The 20,211-nt window shown below is 29.0% G+C and overlaps 2 protein-coding genes across 2 annotated transcripts in view; one reads left to right on the top strand and one right to left on the bottom strand.

Annotated features, from left to right (window-relative positions):
• LOC142331571 (uncharacterized) overlaps positions 1 to 20,211 on the bottom strand; it is a 393,077-nt gene that overhangs the window by 100,905 nt on the left and 271,961 nt on the right. The window contains exon 4 of the mRNA XM_075377567.1: positions 878 to 1,873. Coding sequence (XP_075233682.1) covers positions 878 to 1,873 — 996 coding nt within the window. The remainder of the gene's footprint in view (positions 1 to 877; positions 1,874 to 20,211) is intronic.
• LOC142331572 (calcium uptake protein 1 homolog, mitochondrial-like) overlaps positions 12,944 to 20,211 on the top strand; it is a 622,753-nt gene continuing 615,485 nt past the window's right edge. The window contains exon 1 of the mRNA XM_075377570.1: positions 12,944 to 13,000. The gene's annotated coding sequence lies outside the window, so the exon portion shown is untranslated. The remainder of the gene's footprint in view (positions 13,001 to 20,211) is intronic.

Raw genomic sequence — 20,211 nt, 5'->3', positions numbered from 1 at the left:
CAAAATTATTGACGGTACCTTTACGACTTCTATGTTCTTTACTTTAATAAAACCTACTTCATTATTGCTTGAATTTTATAAAACTATTTTTTGTACTATATTTTGATAGCCCACCTAGTGATTAACTCGTCGTCACAAATCAATTGTTTACAGCTGATTTTTAAAGTCAAAGGTTCTGAGGTTCAAATCCTATTAAACGTCAGCTCGTTTTTTCGAATTTGAATATTAGACAGTAGATACCGGTGTATTTTGGTGGTTGGAATTTAATTAATTACATCTCAACAATGGTCGGCCTGAGTCTGTACAAGACTAAATTTCATTTACATATGATACGTTTCATCGTCATCTCACTCGAACGTGAGGAGCGGATTGCTTATTGTTCATTAGTTGGACAGATTGCAACGTACACATTCGTAGGAAAATAAAATAAATATTTTGATAATTTATTTTATTGGTTTTATATGCCCTTCACTGTTTTTTTTTTTTTTTTTAAATGCTATTAACGACTTTCATAGTAGTTGAGTATTTCTTGTGTTTATCAGGTAATAAATAATAATATGTGTGGATATTAGCCAACAAAAATAAAATTAATTTTGAGTTATTGAAGTCGGGACCAAATTAAAAGTAAGATGTTAAATTTTTCGTTGACTTCAAAAATATCAAATTTAAAGAAGAATTACAGAAAGAAAATTTTAAAAAAGTACGTTTTTTCTACTTTTTTATAGAACTACACAGTTTTTAAACATTGAAGAATGCCGGCCTGGAAATATTAAGAGGTATTCCTTACGAATTAGGTTTAAGATTTTTCTTTAAAAAAAATAAAAAATAAAAATTGTACAGTAATAATAGAAAATTAAATTATGAAATTTTCACTTACCAAATTTTTTGGTTCCGAGATATCAGTATTGCTCAGTCCATCGGATGTTGTTAAAGACGATAAAAGTTTTGTATCATCGGCGGGTGGTTTTCTAGGTGCACCGACAGGAGGTCTTCCGTATTGTGACCACGGTGATGGTGTGAGAATACCGCCTAACGAATGTCTTGAAGAATAATACCTGGTCGTTCTATGTGTCGACGAATAAATTGTAGGCGGTGAATTTATTGAATTTATATTCATGTTCATATTAATAATAGTGTTCGGATGATTAACAACCGGTATAAGTGAAGGGAGCGGTCTTAGCCATTGTTGTTCTAAATCGGATGATGAAGTATTGTTGATAACGAAACGTTTATTATCATCTTTATCTGGATGGTGATGATTATGATTATGGTGTAGATGATGATGATGGTGATGATAAAGGCAACGCAAATCTTCTTGTTTTGTTTTTACATCGTAACAATACGATGGTGAATTCAGTACTTCTAAACCGGAGTCGATCGATCGTCTTTGACTATCTTCCGAAGAATCACTATAACTTGAACATCTACTTGTTGTGGTATCCATTGCGGTTTTTATATCTAAAAACGGTTTCATATCGTTTATATTATTATTGTTGTTATTATTATTATTATTATTCTGTTGTATCGCTAAGTAATCAGGACTGTATTTCATTTCTTCGTTTTGTTTTGATAAATCGATATCTATCGATCTGTTGTTCCATCTATTCGAGCTATCCATTTTTATTAGCGGTGGTACCGATTTATATGCTAATTGCCATTCTTCTGTTGCAGGTATCGTTTTATATAATTGTTTATCAGTTAATACTGTTATATTTAATGCTTCTGCCGCAGATAAAAACGACGGTAATCTTTCTTCAGGTATGATTACACCGCCTGTATAAATGAAATCAAGTAATGAACGCATATCGTCGTACTGCACATCGTGCAATATTATTGTAGTCTGTTCTGTTGTCGGATGGGCTAATAGTAATGCCTGTAACAAACAAAAACAGAAAAAAAAATTAATCGGTTAAATTATTATTAAAAAAATTGTCTGGTGTATATAAATTTTTGGTGTAGCAAAACGTTTTAATATTTTATTTACAACTTCATCTTTTTACAAAGATTAACCAAAGATGCGTTAAACTTTTTTTTTTTTTTTTTTGTCTTCAGTCATTTGACTGGTTTGATGCAGCTCTCCAAGATTCCCTATCTAGTGCTAGTCGTTTCATTTCAGTATACCCTCTACATCCTACATCCCCAACAATTTGTTTTACATACTCCAAACGTGGCCTGCCTACACAATTTTTCCCTTCTACCTGTCCTTCCAATATTAAAGCGACTATTCCAGGATGCCTTAGTATGTGGCCTATAAGTCTGTCTCTTCTTTTAACTATATTCTTCCAAATGCTTCTTTCTTCATCTATTTGCCGCAATACCTCTTCATTTGTCACTTTATCCACCCGTCTGATTTTTAACATTCTCCTATAGCACCGCATTTCAAAAGCTTCTAATCTTTTCTTCTCAGATACTCCGATTGTCCAAGTTTCACTTCCATATAAAGCGACACTCCAAACATACACTTTCAAAAATCTTTTCCTGAGATTTAAATTAATTTTTGATGTAAACAAATTATATTTCTTACTGAAGGCTCGTTTAGCTTGTGCTATTCGGCATTTTATATCGCTCCTGCTTCGTCCATCTTTAGTAATTTTACTTCCCAAATAACAAAATTCTTCTACCTCCATAATCTTTTCTCCTCCTATTTTCACATTCAGTGGTCCATCTTTGTTATTTCTACTACATTTCATTACTTTTGTTTTGTTCTTGTTTATTTTCATGCGATAGTTCTTGCGTAGGACTTCATCTATGCCGTTCATTGTTTCTTCTAAATCCTTTTTACTCTCGGCTAGAATTACTATATCATCAGCAAATCGTAGCATCTTTATCTTTTCACCTTGTACTGTTACTCCGAATCTAAACTGTTCTTTAACATCATTAACTGCTAGTTCCATGTAAAGATTAAAAAGTAACGGAGATAGGGAACATCCTTGTCGGACTCCCTTTCTTATTAGGGCTTCTTTCTTATGTTCTTCAATTGTTATTGTTGCTGTTTGGTTCCTGTACATGTTAGCAATTGTTCTTCTATCTCTGTATTTGAACTATCGTATTTACTATCTGTATTTAAACTTTTTAAAAGAAGTAAAAGAGGGAAATTCACAATACGATTATCAAATTTACCTTCGGTGAATTTTGTTTATTAGTTGGGTTGATTTGAATGATATTTTCTTATTTATTTATATACGTAAAGAAATTCCTTTCTCTAATTCCGTATTAAGTTTTTCAAAATAGCTTAAGAGAATTTTAAACGGTCTGCATAAAGAATAAGACAATTTTTTTTTATTCATCATCGCTTAATACTGATTTGAACTACGATGTAATTTGATGACGTTAAAAATTAATTTACAAGAAAATTATTGTAAATCTTAAATATATACGCGTACGATTAAATGTATCTGGTATATATAATTTTCTCATTCAATAAGGCTTTATCTCATGCTTTGTATTCTTTTTGAGTTGTTCTCTTTTAGCGATTATTTATTAATAAGGGTAAAACTTTTTTAGGCATATCTAAATTTTAAATCCGAATAAAATTAAATTCTGAAACAAATCATAAAATCTATTATTTATACAATAGAATTTTATTTGTTTAAAAATGTATATTTTATTCTAAGTTTCGATATTTAGAATTCGACTCTAAATTAAGGATTTTTACTCTATTTTAAATTTTTGTTTATTTACCGCAAACACTAAAAGTTGAAATTTAAAGACTTACTGAAAAACTTTCATTTTTTAGTGCAGAATTTTTTTTATATTCGATTTTATTTTTTTTATAAAGTGCATTTTATAATAAATGAATCATATTGATTTTTATTCTTTTATTTTATATAGTTTGTTTCTTTTTGTAATTCCGTAAAAGGTTTTTCACGAACGTCTTTTTAAACAAAAAATTACACAATTTTCAAAAAATGACACGATAACATGCAAATAATATTATTTCTGTGTTATCATCGTTTAAAATAATTCTATTAAATTTAATTTTTAAACAGAATGTAGTATAGTCTGTAGCCTACAGTATAGTCTGTAGTCTAAGCATGAGAACCGCTTACAAGTTATGAAAGGAAAGGCAACCACTTCTTAAATTGTATAGTTGTTATCGATGAAACATGGATACGTGATTCTTAACCTGAACTGAACTCGCAAAGTGAATTTACGTGGTAAAAACTTGATCAAAGCAACATCAAAAATTACACAGTTAATTAATTATAAAGTAAAAAAATGCGATTAAAGCCCATGAATTCTGAATTCACAATTCCAAAGTTGTTAAACAAAAGTAGTTCTGTAGTTTCACTTTCTTGAAGACACGATAACTTCCATAATTTTGCGCCAATCACTTTCAAATTGATACATAAAATAAAACGACCCAAAATCTCAGTCGAATTTGTTAACGGGCAATATCGGTCTGTAGGGGGAACGTTTTCTAAAAACAAAAAATATCACTATAACTTTCTTATTAAGTAAATTATTGAATTCATTTAAAGTCCCTACTATTCTTTGAATAACTGCCTAAAACCTATATAAGTAAAAGTTTTTTATATCACCAACCATTGTCCCAGGGGGTGGAAAAAATGGACTTTCAAAGACAAAAAAAAAATCAAACCTTCCTTAGTATCGAATCGGTTTAGATGGTCGTTAATCCTCTAAAAATTATCTAAAACTTTTGTCTGAAACGATTTTTGATATGACCAACCCTTACGACAATGGATGACCAAAATTTTGCTGGAATTGTAAGAAGATGGGGCTTTTCGTATGCTAAATATTTTAAACTTTTTCTCACATGCAACCGTTGTCGTATTAAGTAAATTTGAAGTTTTTTTTATCTTTAAGGTGCAAATTTAATTTTATCCCCTACTTCGCACCGGTGAAATCTACCTTCGCCTTCCGGCGTACGGAAAGGGATTTTTTTTTAAATCATCGATAGAGCGATATTTTATTTATTAATGAAAATATTTTAATTTTTTTTCAAATAAATTGGTGAGAAATTATTTTTTTTAATGATTCTGCAATTTATTAAAAATGATAACGGAAACATAATAAGACCCTTTCTAGTAAGAAGAAATATTATGTTGCCAAACGATAATGAATTAATTGAATAAAAATAAAATATAAAAACTAACAAAGAGAAAATTTTTATTATTTTTTCCCCTGCATGTATTGCATTCTGTTCAACTAGTGCACAATAAGCAACCACCCCACGATCCAATGAGATGAGGATGAAATAATGACATGCAAATGAGATGTACAGATTCAGGTCGACAATTTCTGAGACATGTAGTTAATTCAACCCCAACCACTAATGTACACAGGCATTGTCTAGTATATAAATCCGTATAAAAGAAACTAACTTTTCCTAGCATTTGAAACTCAGAATCTTCGACTTTGATATCAGCAGCCGATTAGTGTTTACCACTTGATCAGCCCGGCGGGCTATTTTTAAAAAAATTTAAATCTATTTTTTTTTTTACTCGTACGTATCTATGAAATGTATACGTTATAGCTATATAAACTTCCCCACAGCTCATTAAAAAAATTATTTGACATTTACTGTAGTAGTATTACCTACAAATACAAATAATTCTGTACGTGTTGTATTATCTACAAACAATTCTGTACTTTGTGTATTTTTCTTTTTTATTTAACTACAAACATGATGCTCACATTAATATTTATAACAGCTACGTTTATGTAACTACAGTACCAAACTGCATTTTAATTTGATTTTATAAACTTTTAAAGTCCTTTTATGTAACTAGTTCATATATTATTTATTTATTTATATTGAATGTTTTTCTTTATTTAAAAAATGTAAAAAAAAAAAAAAAAAAAAACTTTTTATGATGGGAGAATGGAGTAAGAGAAATAAAACAAAAAAGCTTTGTTGATAAAGTAGAGTGGAAACAAGAAAAAACAAGAGGTTGGTAGGGATGGAATTTCTTTTGATTGTTACATTGGTACCGCCTCCAATACAAACGTAATTAAATGCCTGCAGCTGGTCAGTAGATAATAATAAAAGGTAATAATAAAATTAATTTATTACTATAACCTTCGTATCTGGTAACAACAAAAACAAAACGATTATCACTTAAATACATCTGTATTTTATATATATATATATATATATATACGCACACAAACAAGTATCACGAAGTTCTCCCGGTGGTTTCATAATCTACTCTAATCGCGAAAATAATGGAAAAAATAACATAAGCATACGTATTAAAATGCTTATTCGCGAGTTACAGCTAGCGAATATTTTCGCTCGGATTTCAGCTACTCGGTGTTGAATGCCTTCCGCCGTTTCATGAGGATTTACTTCTGCATATGTAAGTTTGTTCCGTAAATTATTGACGCCATCTCGATTGAAATTTGTTTCATCAGTAAAAAAAATATACTTGCAGAGTTGTCGATTTGTATTCCACCAATTACAGAACTCCAAGCGACCCTCTCCTAAGAGTAGATGTTGAACTGGCTGTTAATGAGATGAATAAAACTTGTTTTGTTTAAGTGTCCTCTAAACTGTCGAATGCGAAACTCCGATCCGCTTAGAAAGTCGTCGTATTCTGATGTCTGGGCTACCCTAAATTGTATCGATAATAATTTCATCAGTATCAGCGTTGTTTTAGAAAGATCGCTCGTAGCTGGTACGAATACTAGTAGTGAACCTATTTCCCGATGATTGCGAAAAGTCGCGTTAATTGTTTTGACGACAGCACATTTCACACTATCCTATATACTTAATGTACCTTACAAAATGATTTAAACATTAATACATTATTGCGCTTTGTAGATCAGGTGTTGTTATTTTATTGCCAACTTTGCAATAATAATTTTTTAAATAATTTATTCTAGTTCTGTTGTTAATAAAAAAATAATTTTCTAGGTAATTTCATTTTATTTATTTTTATTTTGCAATTGTCGTATAATTTCCTTTTTTAAATTCTTTAACAGCAACTTTTAACAGAAAATTTTATTTTTACAAATCTATCACATCACCAAAATTGAATTTGATTTTGTTTAAATTAAATAAGTACTTTTCTGACAAATGTAGAAATGTACTATTTCGAAATGAAATTCGAATGTTTAACTTTTCTTTATTTAACTTATCTTAGATCATTTTGTTCAGAAGTATATTTTCTACAAGTATTATTTAATAATATTATGTGTTTATTACCAATTTAGCAAAGTAATTGTGCGGCAAACATTGAAAAAAATGGTTTTTTAACCCAATTTATTGGATTTCTTCCCTTCTCAAAACCTACTGCAATTACGGTTCTGGGACCTGTTTTATTATATTTTTCAGGTTTAAACCATAAAAAGTTTCTAATTTTGTTCTTTAATTATCGTCCTAAAAATTTCATACAACGACATTTCACCGGGATAGCTGAAATCAGAGTGAAATCTTTCACTAACCGTAACTCGCAAAAACGAAGCATTTTTAGACATATATTTATATGAACGTTTACCAGTATTTTCTTGAGTAAAATAGGTTATGAAAGTTTAAGGACAACTTCGTGATACACCTTTATATAACTATTGTAAGTCTCTCCCCCCTCACTCTCTCTCTCTCTGTGTGTGTGTTTGTTTTTTTTACATAGTATTTTGCATCAATGGCGTTTTAATTTTTAATTTTTTTCTTATTTTATTAATTCTATTATCCAATATGTAATGTGGACAGGATAGCAGAATATGTATTTATTTATTAACGCATTTTTTTATAATATTTTCAATCGTTGCTTGATGATAGTCTATAAGGCGTTCATTGAAATTCTAATGTGTAATTTAAAAAAAAAAAAACGAGAAAACAGAATAAAAAATAAATAAATGAATTATTTATGCTCTTATATGAAATAACAGTTGAGTAAATTGGAATGCAATATTGTATTCTGCTCGAAAGAAGTATGAGTATCAGTGTATACACACAATCATTCCGCTTTATGCAACCCCAACACGAGCGAAATTACTAAACCGCTTATTTTTAATTCTAGGTAGCTGTAATGAGGATTTTAAATTTAAAGTTACAAATTACTTTACCGACGAAGATGGGAACGTTAACTATAACCACAATTAAATAGCATCAATTATCCATATTCAGAAGTCAACGTAAAAAAAATTCAATAAAAACCATTTAATCCAGTATGAAAAGATGAAGAAAAATTATAATTTATGAAAAAGACTAAACTAGTTAGACGTGTTATTCCCTTACTCTGAATGAAGTTGTGCAAATACATAAGCATAGTAACTTACTATAAAAATAGAAACTTCTACTTAGTACAAGAATTTGAATTTTATCCAGAAACTAAGAAAAAAGAATAAAGGATTTCTTGCCCCCAACCTTTATGGGTATAAAGGATATATTAAATATATATATATCATATATCCTTTACGAATATATGATATAGTCATATATATATATATATATATATATATATATATATATATATATGCTAGAAAAAAGGCGGGCCGATGGCCCACCGCAAAAATTTTACATGGTTTAAGTTTTATTACACATGATTTCGTTAAATGTTTTTGCCAACAGTGGCTAAATAACGTTCATGAATTTAGCGAACTACAACAACAAAAATTTTACAACGAAAAGCTTAAGTCCTGAACATTTTTAACTGTTTCTTGAATTGGGATTTTTTTACCACACCTCAAACCCCAATGTTTCCCTTTTACTTCCTTGCACGAAGTAAAGGAAGTATTGTGATCGCGAAAAATTTCGGTTTCCAGATTTCAACGGAAATACCCATTTTAGCTGAATCAATTTTGACGAGTTTAAGCGTAACATTTGTACGTTCGTATGTATGTACGTGCGTACGTATATATCTCGTATAACTAAAAAACGATTAGCCGTAGGATGTTACAAATTTGGATTTAGGACTGTTGTAACATCTAGTTGTGCACCTCCTATTTTGATTGCAATCGACTGAACCAAACGTGATCATAAAATCCAAAAATCTAAAAACATTTGGATTTTTAACTTTTACTTAACTGCAGTAATAAGCCCTCATTGAGAGCTTTTCAACGATGTATCATAAGTGGTACTTATTTTCTTTGGTTCCACAGTTATAGCCAAATAAAATTTTAATTAATGAAATATTTGGATCTTACAAGGTAAAGGCACATCGGTTCGAATCAGACTTCATCTGCTTTTTTGTAATTTAAATCTGTTGACTTATTAATAATCATTAAACTCGGATTGTAAAAAAATTTACGATAAATAATAATTCAATAATGACAATAAAAAAAAATTGAAAATATCAGAAATTCTTAATGAAATAAAATTTTATGTACTTTTCATTTAAAAAAAAAAATGTGTGTGTAATTAATATTCGTACAAGGAAGTCATATGATGTAGTTTTTTATTCCCAAAACATAAATATTATTTTAGGTAATCGTTCGTATAAAGAAGTATAAATCATACGAACGAATGAACCGTTCGTGCGCTGGGCGCAGCTGCCTGGCGTTCACGTGGTCCGCCCTGCGCCAATAGCTGGTAAAATAAAAATATGAGCTCATACGTAAAAAAATCTGATGTGGACTACACATGACTTTCTTGTACGCCTATTAAATTATTATATTTACCCATTTTTATTAAATTAAAAGTAGTTACATGAAATTTTATTTTATTAAAAACTTCTGATATTTTTTCATATTATTTTTTTGTTATTATTGAATTATTATTCATTGTAATTTTTTTTTTTACAATGAGAGATTATTTATGAAACAATTAAATATTAAAAAATCAATATATTTAAATTCAAAAAAAGGGGAAAAAAGGAGATGATGTCAGATTCAAACCGATGTGCATTTCCTTTCTAAGATCCAAATATTTCATTAATTAAAATTTTATTTTGCTATAACTCTGGAACCTATAAAAATAAGTACCAATTATAATGTATAGTTGAAAAGCTCTCAATGAGGGCTTATTACTGCAATTAAGAAAAAATCCAAAATCCAAATTTTTATGGATTTTTTGGATAATTCTGGTTCAATCGATTGCATTGAAAAGGGGAGATGCACAACTAGATGTTATAACAGTCCTACATCCAAAATTTCAACATCTTACGGCTAATCGTTTTTGAGTTATGCGAGATACGTACGTATAGACGTCACGCCGAAACTAGTCAAAATGGATTCAGTGATGGCGAAAATGGATATTTCCGTTGAAATCTGTAATCGTAATATTTCGCGATCACAATACTTCCTTTACTTCATACTAGTAAGTAAAAAACGAACATTCAATCAAAACCACGCATCAACGTTTTTGAAAGACACGAAACGTTTTCGAAAGATACGAAAAAGTATAAATAAAAGTAGTGAAAACAATCCATTTGGGGAAGAGTTAAATTTGCAAATACTAACAAGTTAATGCCTCTGTGAACAGAAACGCAACTCATCAAAAGATGCTTTTAGAAGTAGGATTATACCGCGTCAAGAAAATCACGTTAAAAAAAAATTAATTATTTACAAGCGACTGTAATTAAATTAATTTGTGAAATAATCTTATACATCTGTATCGGTTTAAATTAGTTACTACTCGTAAAATAATTAATACATTACATCTACTTAACATTTATTTTCATTTTGTAAGCTATTTTATAGCAAATTTTCCCTTTGTGACTTTCATTCATTAATTTTTCATTTCTTAAATCAGAAATTATAGGATATTGCCACAGTAATTCAATCTGCTGTTCGACATTTATATTTATATTAATTAATAGTATTTCTAATGTAGGAAATAAATAAAATAAGTAATAAACGTAGACGATAATAATATAATACTTAAAATATATAGAGTTATTAAAAGTATATAGTTACGTAGTAAAAGTATTACGACAGTGAAAATAAAAAAAAAAATGTGGTTGCCAACTATTTTATTTTTACTGTTTGTTTTCGTTCTATGTACACAGCAGCACTGTACAGTACTATCACGGACTAGTTTGAACATGTGGATTGCAAAACAAGAAAACAATATTTTTTATCATCGGCATAGGTGGAATTTCACAGTGATGTCACTGTCGTGTCTGACCTTAAAAATACTGTATAGATAAGTAATATTATTTTATTTATTTTTTCATAAAAGAAGTCTTTAAAATATTACACGATTTTTTATTGAATTATAGTTTTGCCTGAATTTATAAATATATTTATGTCTAATCCTATATTTATTAAATAATAATTATTATTTTAAAAATTGGAATTAGGAATTAAAATACAATATATTTTCTTTTGTTTTTCATTAGTTTTTAAAGAGATGTTTTTAAATATTTTGGGTATCCATTAGTATACAACAAAATAATTAGTATAATAATAATATATTGTGTATATATTGTGTAATGAGCCTATATTCATTGCCATTAATGCAAGAGTGCGAAGTAAGTTGTGACACAAGCCATGTCAAGATTTGTAGAGAGATATAGAGATTTGCATTTTATCTCTCATTACAGAGATTAGGCGTATATTTTTACAGGTAAGAAAATATCGGGATTATTGATTTAAATCAATGACAGAATACATCGTTTAAGTAATACTTTTTTAATTTTTTTCAAAAAATACATTAATCAATATATTTCTGTGGCGATAGATTATTAGTCATTAGTTTTATCTTTTCTTTAATATCGATCGGCGTTACAGACATTTCTTCCTCAGAATCCGACTTAATTAACAAAGGGATAAACAGTGTAATGTAGAGACTTCGTTACCGAATGGTACACTTTCAAATTAACCTCTGCCGGCCAATTACAAAATCAGATTAAAATTAAAGTTAAAGAACAGCTGATACATTTAACAATATCCGCTTCTGATAGTTCAGGGGTTGAAAAGAGTAGGCTTTTGACTAGTTGCCTGCGGGACCGTCGTTAGGTATTGTTTCAGATGATGAGATAAATGACAAGTAGCGTGTGAAATTGCCACGCATGACCGGGATACTGGTTGAAAGCCAGTCTCAGATTTTCATCGTGATACAGAAATCTGTTACATAATAACCCTCATTATGAGGTTCCAGCCAATTAAAACATTATAATATAAATAAAGTAATTTAAACGTTATAATAAAACCGTAGGAAAAAATTACTTTAGATTTTTATTTGCATAAACAGTAAATTTATTTGCTTAGTTAAAAATTAATTTTTTATGTTGTTTATTATAATTAATCGATATGTAGATAATGGTGGAGACATGCATTATAACAGGACGTTAAGTCGACACAATTTTAACACATGACGACCACCTGTATATATTTTACACACTTTACATAACAATTCTACTCATGGCGACAAAGTTTTACTTAATAAAAATATTTTAAGTTCCTGATGATGGAATTCGTTTCTGTAAGCGTTACGACGCATTAAAAGATTGTTGGTAAGTGGGTTTTATATTTTAATTATTTATTGTATAATCATACAAACGGGCCATGTTTGATAAAATTATTAAAAATTAATTTGTTTAAAGATTTCACATACAACATGTAAGTTTGACTGGATTTATTAAAAAAAAAAAAAAAAAACTTATAAAATTGTAACCTGTTCGGTATAATTAAAAATAATGAATTTAGTAATATATTTGTTACACATTTGTTTTTTTTATTTATTATTATACATAATATAATATATATATATATATATATATATATACACACACACACACACACACACACAAACATATGTTTAATATTTTCTATCCGGTTAAAAAGTATATGTTAAATTTATTTTTTATAAAACTGTTTTATTCTTAGTTATACTGAATGGTATGACTCATGTTGAAATAAAAAGTGCAGGTGTTCACTTATGTTGAGTATGATAGAAAGATGGGTATAATCGAGACCCCTTCGTAAGTAACGAACGGGTCCGATTATACGCGGAAATTTCCGATCGCTTTTAGTTCATCTCTTGCAAGTAAATCACGTACATGCTCCGTAGTTTGTTAGTAGTGCAAGTTTTTTTTATGTAGTATTCTCAGTATAAAACTGTTTTACCAATGATTTTATATTTATTCAAATGGTAAGCTATATGTGTATATTTGTAATAGATATTAATATTTTATTTTACTTGTAAATTATTGATAATAATTATAATTTTATTTTACTTACACAGAATTAGTCAATAGATTACGACTACGGAAACGAATCTAGACTAGTACACACTTTTTATTTTTACTTCTCATTTATTTCCAAAAATGTATTTAACTCTTAAAATAAAAGCTTAATCGATTTACATGAAACTTAAAAGATTTCTACCCGTTACCTAATATTTAATATAGGCTTCTACGTTTACCTGAAACGTTTTTTTTTCGGAGTATAGGTTAAGGAAAAAAAATATATGCTAATATAACTAAATTATAAACTATATGATATTTATTAAATTTTCAAATGTTTACATGTTTTTATTAATAATAATAATAATAATACAAGGTTCCGAAAAATTTGTTAAGCTTTTACCAATAGAAACGCTGGTGAATTTTGTAAATTTAAGCAATGTATATTTGACTATAAAATTGTTTTAAAATATATAATTTTTTAAGCCTAGTTATAATTACAACTACGAAAATAATTGATATTACTGTTTTATTAGTTAGAAGTTAATTTAGTGTGAGATTTGTTGGAAGGAGATGAATCACAACACATAATTTTATTCTATAACAACGTTAATTTACGTGTAATTTCAATGGATTTGGGGAATACTGTTTTTATATTTTCAATTTCGGCTTATATAGAGTAATAAGAAAATGTTGATTCAAAATACGACACGTTGTAATATTGTGTTTAGCGTTTGTTAATTTTAAAAGTACTTACATTTTGTTAAAAATAGTGTTGTATTCTCGTCAAGGTGTGTATTTCTACAAATATATATATGCCTTAGAACTATTTCTTAAGTTATACAAGTTCTGTATTGACATTTCGAGTTACCTTTTAAAATTTCTTGATCGACTCGTGGAAAAGTTTAACGTTTTCAACTTTAGAAAATTATTGTTAATGTAAATTTATTACAATGATTACATATTTTAGTGCCTATGGATTGTGTAAAAAATAATTTGGTATAAATTCTTTCATATCATAAAAAGAGCTTTTCAAAAGTGTTGTAAGGATAATAATTTTTTCTTAAGTTTTTTAAAATGATTTAAAGAAGCCTTTTAAGGAAGTAAAATAAAAAGTAATGATGTAGGAAATATAGGTTTTTGCTAAAAACTTTTGGAAGTCTAAAATGTGGGGACAATATTTATAAATATTAAAAAAAATAAAATGTGACTGTATTAAATCAATGACTGTATTTTTCTAATATAAAATGCAGTTCCACTTACCAACAATTTTAAAAGTATATATCCGAGTACCGTTACTTCATCATCAGGGATTCCCAAAAGATGTTAATTCATACTCATATGTATAATTGTATTTAAATTAAATAAATTAAGTTAAAGATTAAATTAAAGATTTAATATAGTCGCAAACATCTTACGAACATGACGTTATGGTCTTATTGACGTACAATTTAATTTTATTTCTTGACGACCGACTATTATGAACGTAACAAGTTTAATTTAAATACAATTATACATTTGAATTTGAATTAACATCTTTTGGGAAATTCCTGATGATGGACTAATGCTCCAAAAGTACTCGGATACCTACTTTTAACTTTATTTTATACAATTGTATAAATACCAACGGTACCGAAGTGGCTTAGTAATTTATATTATACTTATTTTTAACATTGATATTTATATATCTTTTTATTTTGAAATTTATTTTGATTTGGAATAATAAAATATAAGATTTGAGTAGAATTAATGTAAGGCAATAGATTATTTTATATACAAATTTTGTATATAATTTTTATTTTTAGCGCTAATTAGACGAGGTTAGCGAGTGAAAAGCGTAGGTTATGTTTTGTTAGACTATGTTGATATACTTACGATTAGTCAGTACACGGAATCAACATAATCTAACCAATCATAACTTAAGCTCGGTAGCTTCGTTTAATTAACGTTAAATATATAAATAATATAAAACTTATTAATAATAAAAGTAATATTTACACTACATACATTAATTAACGAACAAAATAGCAACGAAATCCGCGATTTTTAGTATACATTTTTTTGACTGTGAAATTCGGAAAAAGTGCCTTGATAATATCATTAATCATTAAATTCAAATGTATTTTTATTTTATATGTAATTAATTACAATAGCACACTCTCTTTTAAGTGATGGTCTACATTTTTAATCGATTTAAAAAAAAAAAGAAAGGAACAATTCCAGTTTTTTATATATACACTAATATTTATATATATATATATATATATATATATATTAATGTTCGTTCGTTCGGTCATATAAATAACCTTAGGATATTTTTACTTTCATAAAAAATTAAAGGGTTTTTTTATAGTCATCATTGCTTAGGAATAGATTTTATAAAGTATCGAAGTATAGCCTAAAGTCATTCTGTTTTTTATTTATTTATTTTTTTTGTAAACTCATTTGACTGGTCTTCTCAGTTTCTTTTTGTTTTGTACTAATTTCTTTAATATCAACATAATCACTGTATTCTGCATCCTCGGTAAATTTCAGTTTTTGCGTACATTTATAATTCCAGTTTTTTACCTTCCTCGAAATTTACCTACTGCACCCTGTGTTACCAAATTAAAACTTGAATTATATTAATATGTATGACCAACACCAACCAAACTACTTGATCTCTTTAAAGAATTTAATATAAATATTTCTCTTCATTTATCGTAAAATTTCTCCAGTTGGATATCCTAATATTCAACATCCTCCTGTTACGCCGCATTTCAAAGGTTCTTATAACTTTTATTTCTATTTTTTCCTGTTGAACATATTTCCATATAGTGCTACCTTACACAAACTTATTTATGTTTTTTTACTAGAACAAATTTCAATTTGGAAGTAACGTTTCCTTGCTTGTGTCAGCTTGCTTTTAACCTTTATCTTACCTCTTACTTTTTTACAATTTTACAACATAAGTAAGTAAATTCCCTACTTTAGGTTTATCGTAGGCCTATCATTCGTACTTTCTTCTAGCGACATGAACCATGAATATCCTTTAATAACTCTTTGAACTTACGTAATCCACGATTTTTAACTCTTAAAAACCGGATAAATTCTTAAAAATAACTGTCAAGTATTTTCCGATGGATGCCATATATTTTCTTGTTTTTCATCTTTGTCATACCTCTTACGTTTGGAATTTGCACTTGTGTTTATGGATCAACAAAGTTCGCTTATGATTACAAAATCTGTCATCAGATGACTTTATTACATGAGTCTACAAAAATCTCAGATAACATTTAAAGTCGACATTGTCTCCTTTGTCTTTGTAAACTCCTCTGAATACCCTTCTTTTTTCCCCGTTTAGCCTCCGGTAACTACCGTTTAGATAATTCTTCAGAGGATGAGTGAGGATGATATGTATGAGTGTAAACGAAGTGTAGTCTTGTACATTTTCAGTTCGACCGTTCCTGAGATGTGTGGTTAATTGAAACCCAACCACCAAAGAACACCGGTATCCACGATCTAGTATTCAAATCCATGTAAAAATATTTGGCTTTACAAGGACTTGAACGCTGTAACTCTCGACTTCCAAATCATCTGATTCAATCTGATTTGGGAAGACGCGTTAACCACTAGACCAACCCGGTGGGTTCCTCTGAATACCCACTTTTGTGGGAGAACACGCCTTGATTGTTTCTCCACCTGCTAAAAAGATTTTTTTTCAATTTCCAGTCATCTGTTGTCCCCTGATTGTTGCTGGATTTCTAACAACAACTTAGTACAAATTTTCCGAAGATAACAACTTCAATCAGCAATGGTATCGGGATAATTTTTTTATTCTCGTTCATATAATGTTACGGGTGCGTGATAGTGACTCCACCAGTACCTGAATTTCACGAAAAAGATAATTTTTGAAAAAATCATAATCGACTGTTTATGCTGACCTCCTTAAGAAAATTATATGTTTACCATCAAAATTACACTGTATATAATGTAAAAAAAATTCTAATAAAATATTTACTTCACATTTGACCTCTCGGCAGCTTCATCAATTAAAATCTTTAATAACAAATACAACTTGCAAAACAAATTATAAGAAATTATTTTATATTTTAAAAATCCCTATGAAACCCATTTTTTTTTAATTTTCTATATTTATATAATACTAGACAAATTAATTTTCAATCATGAAAAAAAAAATTGTAAAAAACTGGTATTTTAAGTTTTTTAGGCTTAAAATTTATTATTTATGAGTAAATTATTTACTTCAATAAGTCAGCCCAATTTGGTGCAACATTTTTCAAGAAAGACTAAAAAATTATAGTTTACTATATAAAAAACAAATTCGATACGCTGACGATCCTTTGTTCATTTGGTCAAAAATCGGACCAAAGCTAGAATACACACACACACACGCGCGCACACACACACACACACACACACACAAATATTTATTTTTTTATTTTTTTTTTGTCTTCAGTCATTTGACTGGTTTGATGCAACTCTCCAAGATTCCCTATCTAGTGCTAGTCGTTTCATTTCAGTATTAATTACTCTAAAATCACCTGACCAAAAGTCGCCTTCCTCTTCCCACCGAACCTCACTAATTCCTACTATATCCACATTTGTCCTACCCATTTCCCTTTTTAAATTTTCTAGCCTACCAACCTTTTTCAAGCTTCTAACATTCCACGCTCCGACTCGTAGAATGTTATTTTTTAATTTTCTGGTGACCCCTTCCTTAGTAGTCCCCACCCGGAGATCCGAACGGGGGACTATTTTACCTCCGGAATATTTTACCAAGGAAGGCGCCTCCATTATTGCTATGTGAAAATGCAGAGAGCCACATTTTCTTGGAAAAAAAGCAGCTGTAGTTTTCCATTGCTTTCAGCTGCGCAGTACTCAGAGGACTGAGTGATGTTGATACGGCCGTTTAAGTCATTGTGACTCACGCCCCTAACAACTACTGAAAGAGCTGCTGCCCTCTTTCAGGAATCATTCCTTAGTCTGGCTCTCAACAGATACCTCTCCGATATGTTTGCACCTTCGGTCCAGCTACTCTGTATCCCTGAGCACTCAAGCCCCCTCACCAACGGCAAGGTCTCATGATTCATAGAGGAGGACACACATATATATATATATATATAGCCACATTTCAACGTTTTTGGTCAACGAGTTTCTTACATGTGAAAAAAAAACTATAGAAATAATGCTCATATTACATTATCTCTAAATCCGCTTGACTTAAAACGTTTTGAATTTTATACAACTAAATTATCTACGCCCAGTGAAAAAAAAACTAAAAATGACTGAAGATAACCTTCCTTCCTTTTTTTTTTTAAATTTTGCTCAAGATTTAATACCATCATTTTTTTCAGAAATTTTCAAACAATGCGTGTTGAGCCAGTTCAGATATAATAATTAAAATACATGGAAAAACATTTACATCTTCCGGAAATGTCTATAACTATTTTTACTTTCGCGTACGAAGTAAAGGAAGTATTGTGAACGCGAAAAATCTCGGTTTTCATATTTCAACGGAAATATCCATTTTGACCATCCGTGAATCCATTTTGACTAGTTTCGGCGTGTCGTCAGTACGTACGTATTATTTATATACGTACGTACTGAACGTACGTATATAGGCGTATATTTATATACGCCTAACGACCTGAACTGCGAGTGCGGTGAGATTCAGGACTCTGAACATCTCCTAAAATGCACCCTCTGCCCAACCAAATTTCACAATAGAAGATCTGTGACAAGGAAATGCTTCTGGTGTTTCGGTGGCACAATACTGGTCGCAAAACTTTAATGTCTCATCGCTCGGACACGAAAAAGTAAAGTAAGTAATTATATACGTACGTATGTATCTCGCATAATTCAAAAACGATTAGCCGAAGGATGTTGAAATTTTGAATGTAGGACTGTTGTAACATCTAGTTGTGCACCTCCCCTTTTGATTGGAATCGACTTAAGCAAAAGTGTCCAGAAAAGCCAAAAATCAAAAAAAAACATTTGGATGTTGGACTTTTTCTTAACTGCAGTAATAAGCTCGCATTGAGTACTTTTCAGTGATATATCATAAGTGGTATTTATTTTCATCGCTTCCACAGTTATAGTCAAATTACATTTTAAATAATGAAATATTTGATTTTAAGAGGGGAAAGTACGTCGATTCGAATCGGAGTTCATCTCTCTTTTTTTATTTAAATATATTGATTTATTAATAAAATTAACCTCTCGTTGTTAAAAAAAAATTACGATAAATAATAATTCAATAACATTAAAAAAAAAATTATGAAAAAATATCATAACCTATTAATGAAATAAAACATCATGTACTCGTACCTTTCATTTTAACAAAATATGTATATGTAATTTAATAGACATGCAAGGAAGTAATGTGGTGTACACATCAGATTGTTTTTTGCCGTTTTGGATTATGACGGTCGACATTCGCAAAAACTTTTATAATCAAAATTTTTTCCGATCGCTACACTTTATGCCTGCAGCAACAACAGAAAATTACTAACATAGAATAATGAGGAACATGATACTAAGCAAAAGCGGTTCATATAAAAACTAATAAAGAAAATATAAAAGATTTTTTATTTATCTACTTTTTAACGGTAAACGACTAATAAAAATTAGATTAATAAAAATTTATTTATTTTTTTTCTATCAATAGTCAACATTTTCTTTCTATTTAATATTTTTTATTTGTTTGTATTTGTCATCTTTAAAGAACGTTTGTTCGTTAGTAATGTCTTGTAGTTTTACAGTAGCTTGTTGTTATCAATAATTTATCTTTGATGTAGCAGGCGGTCTGGTTCAATAGAAACTAACGTTTGTTGTTAATCGTCATGTCCGAACTTTAAACCATACCAGTTTATGTTTACTTACGGTGTGTGTGAACACGAAAATAAAATATTATATTAATAAATTTTTTTACCGTAAACATAAATTTGATAAAATATTTTTGATAAATATTTAAATATAGGGTAATAATTTAAAAATATTTATTATTGTTGGTAAAAAAGCGGCAAAATTTACACCGAAATGCTTAACGTCTTATTAAATTTATCACCTACAAGTTTATTAATCATTAAATAAATTTATTTTGCCAGAAAATTATATGTCTTGTGTTTCTATTTATGGTTATTTTATTCAAAATTTTTTTAATCAGACTTACAAA

This window comes from Lycorma delicatula, chromosome 10 (assembly GCF_047948215.1).
Source record: "Lycorma delicatula isolate Av1 chromosome 10, ASM4794821v1, whole genome shotgun sequence".
In the NCBI taxonomy this organism is placed as follows: domain Eukaryota; kingdom Metazoa; phylum Arthropoda; class Insecta; order Hemiptera; family Fulgoridae; genus Lycorma; species Lycorma delicatula.
Note: the sequence above shows the minus strand (reverse complement) of the source record. Positions and strands in the feature narration are given on the sequence as shown.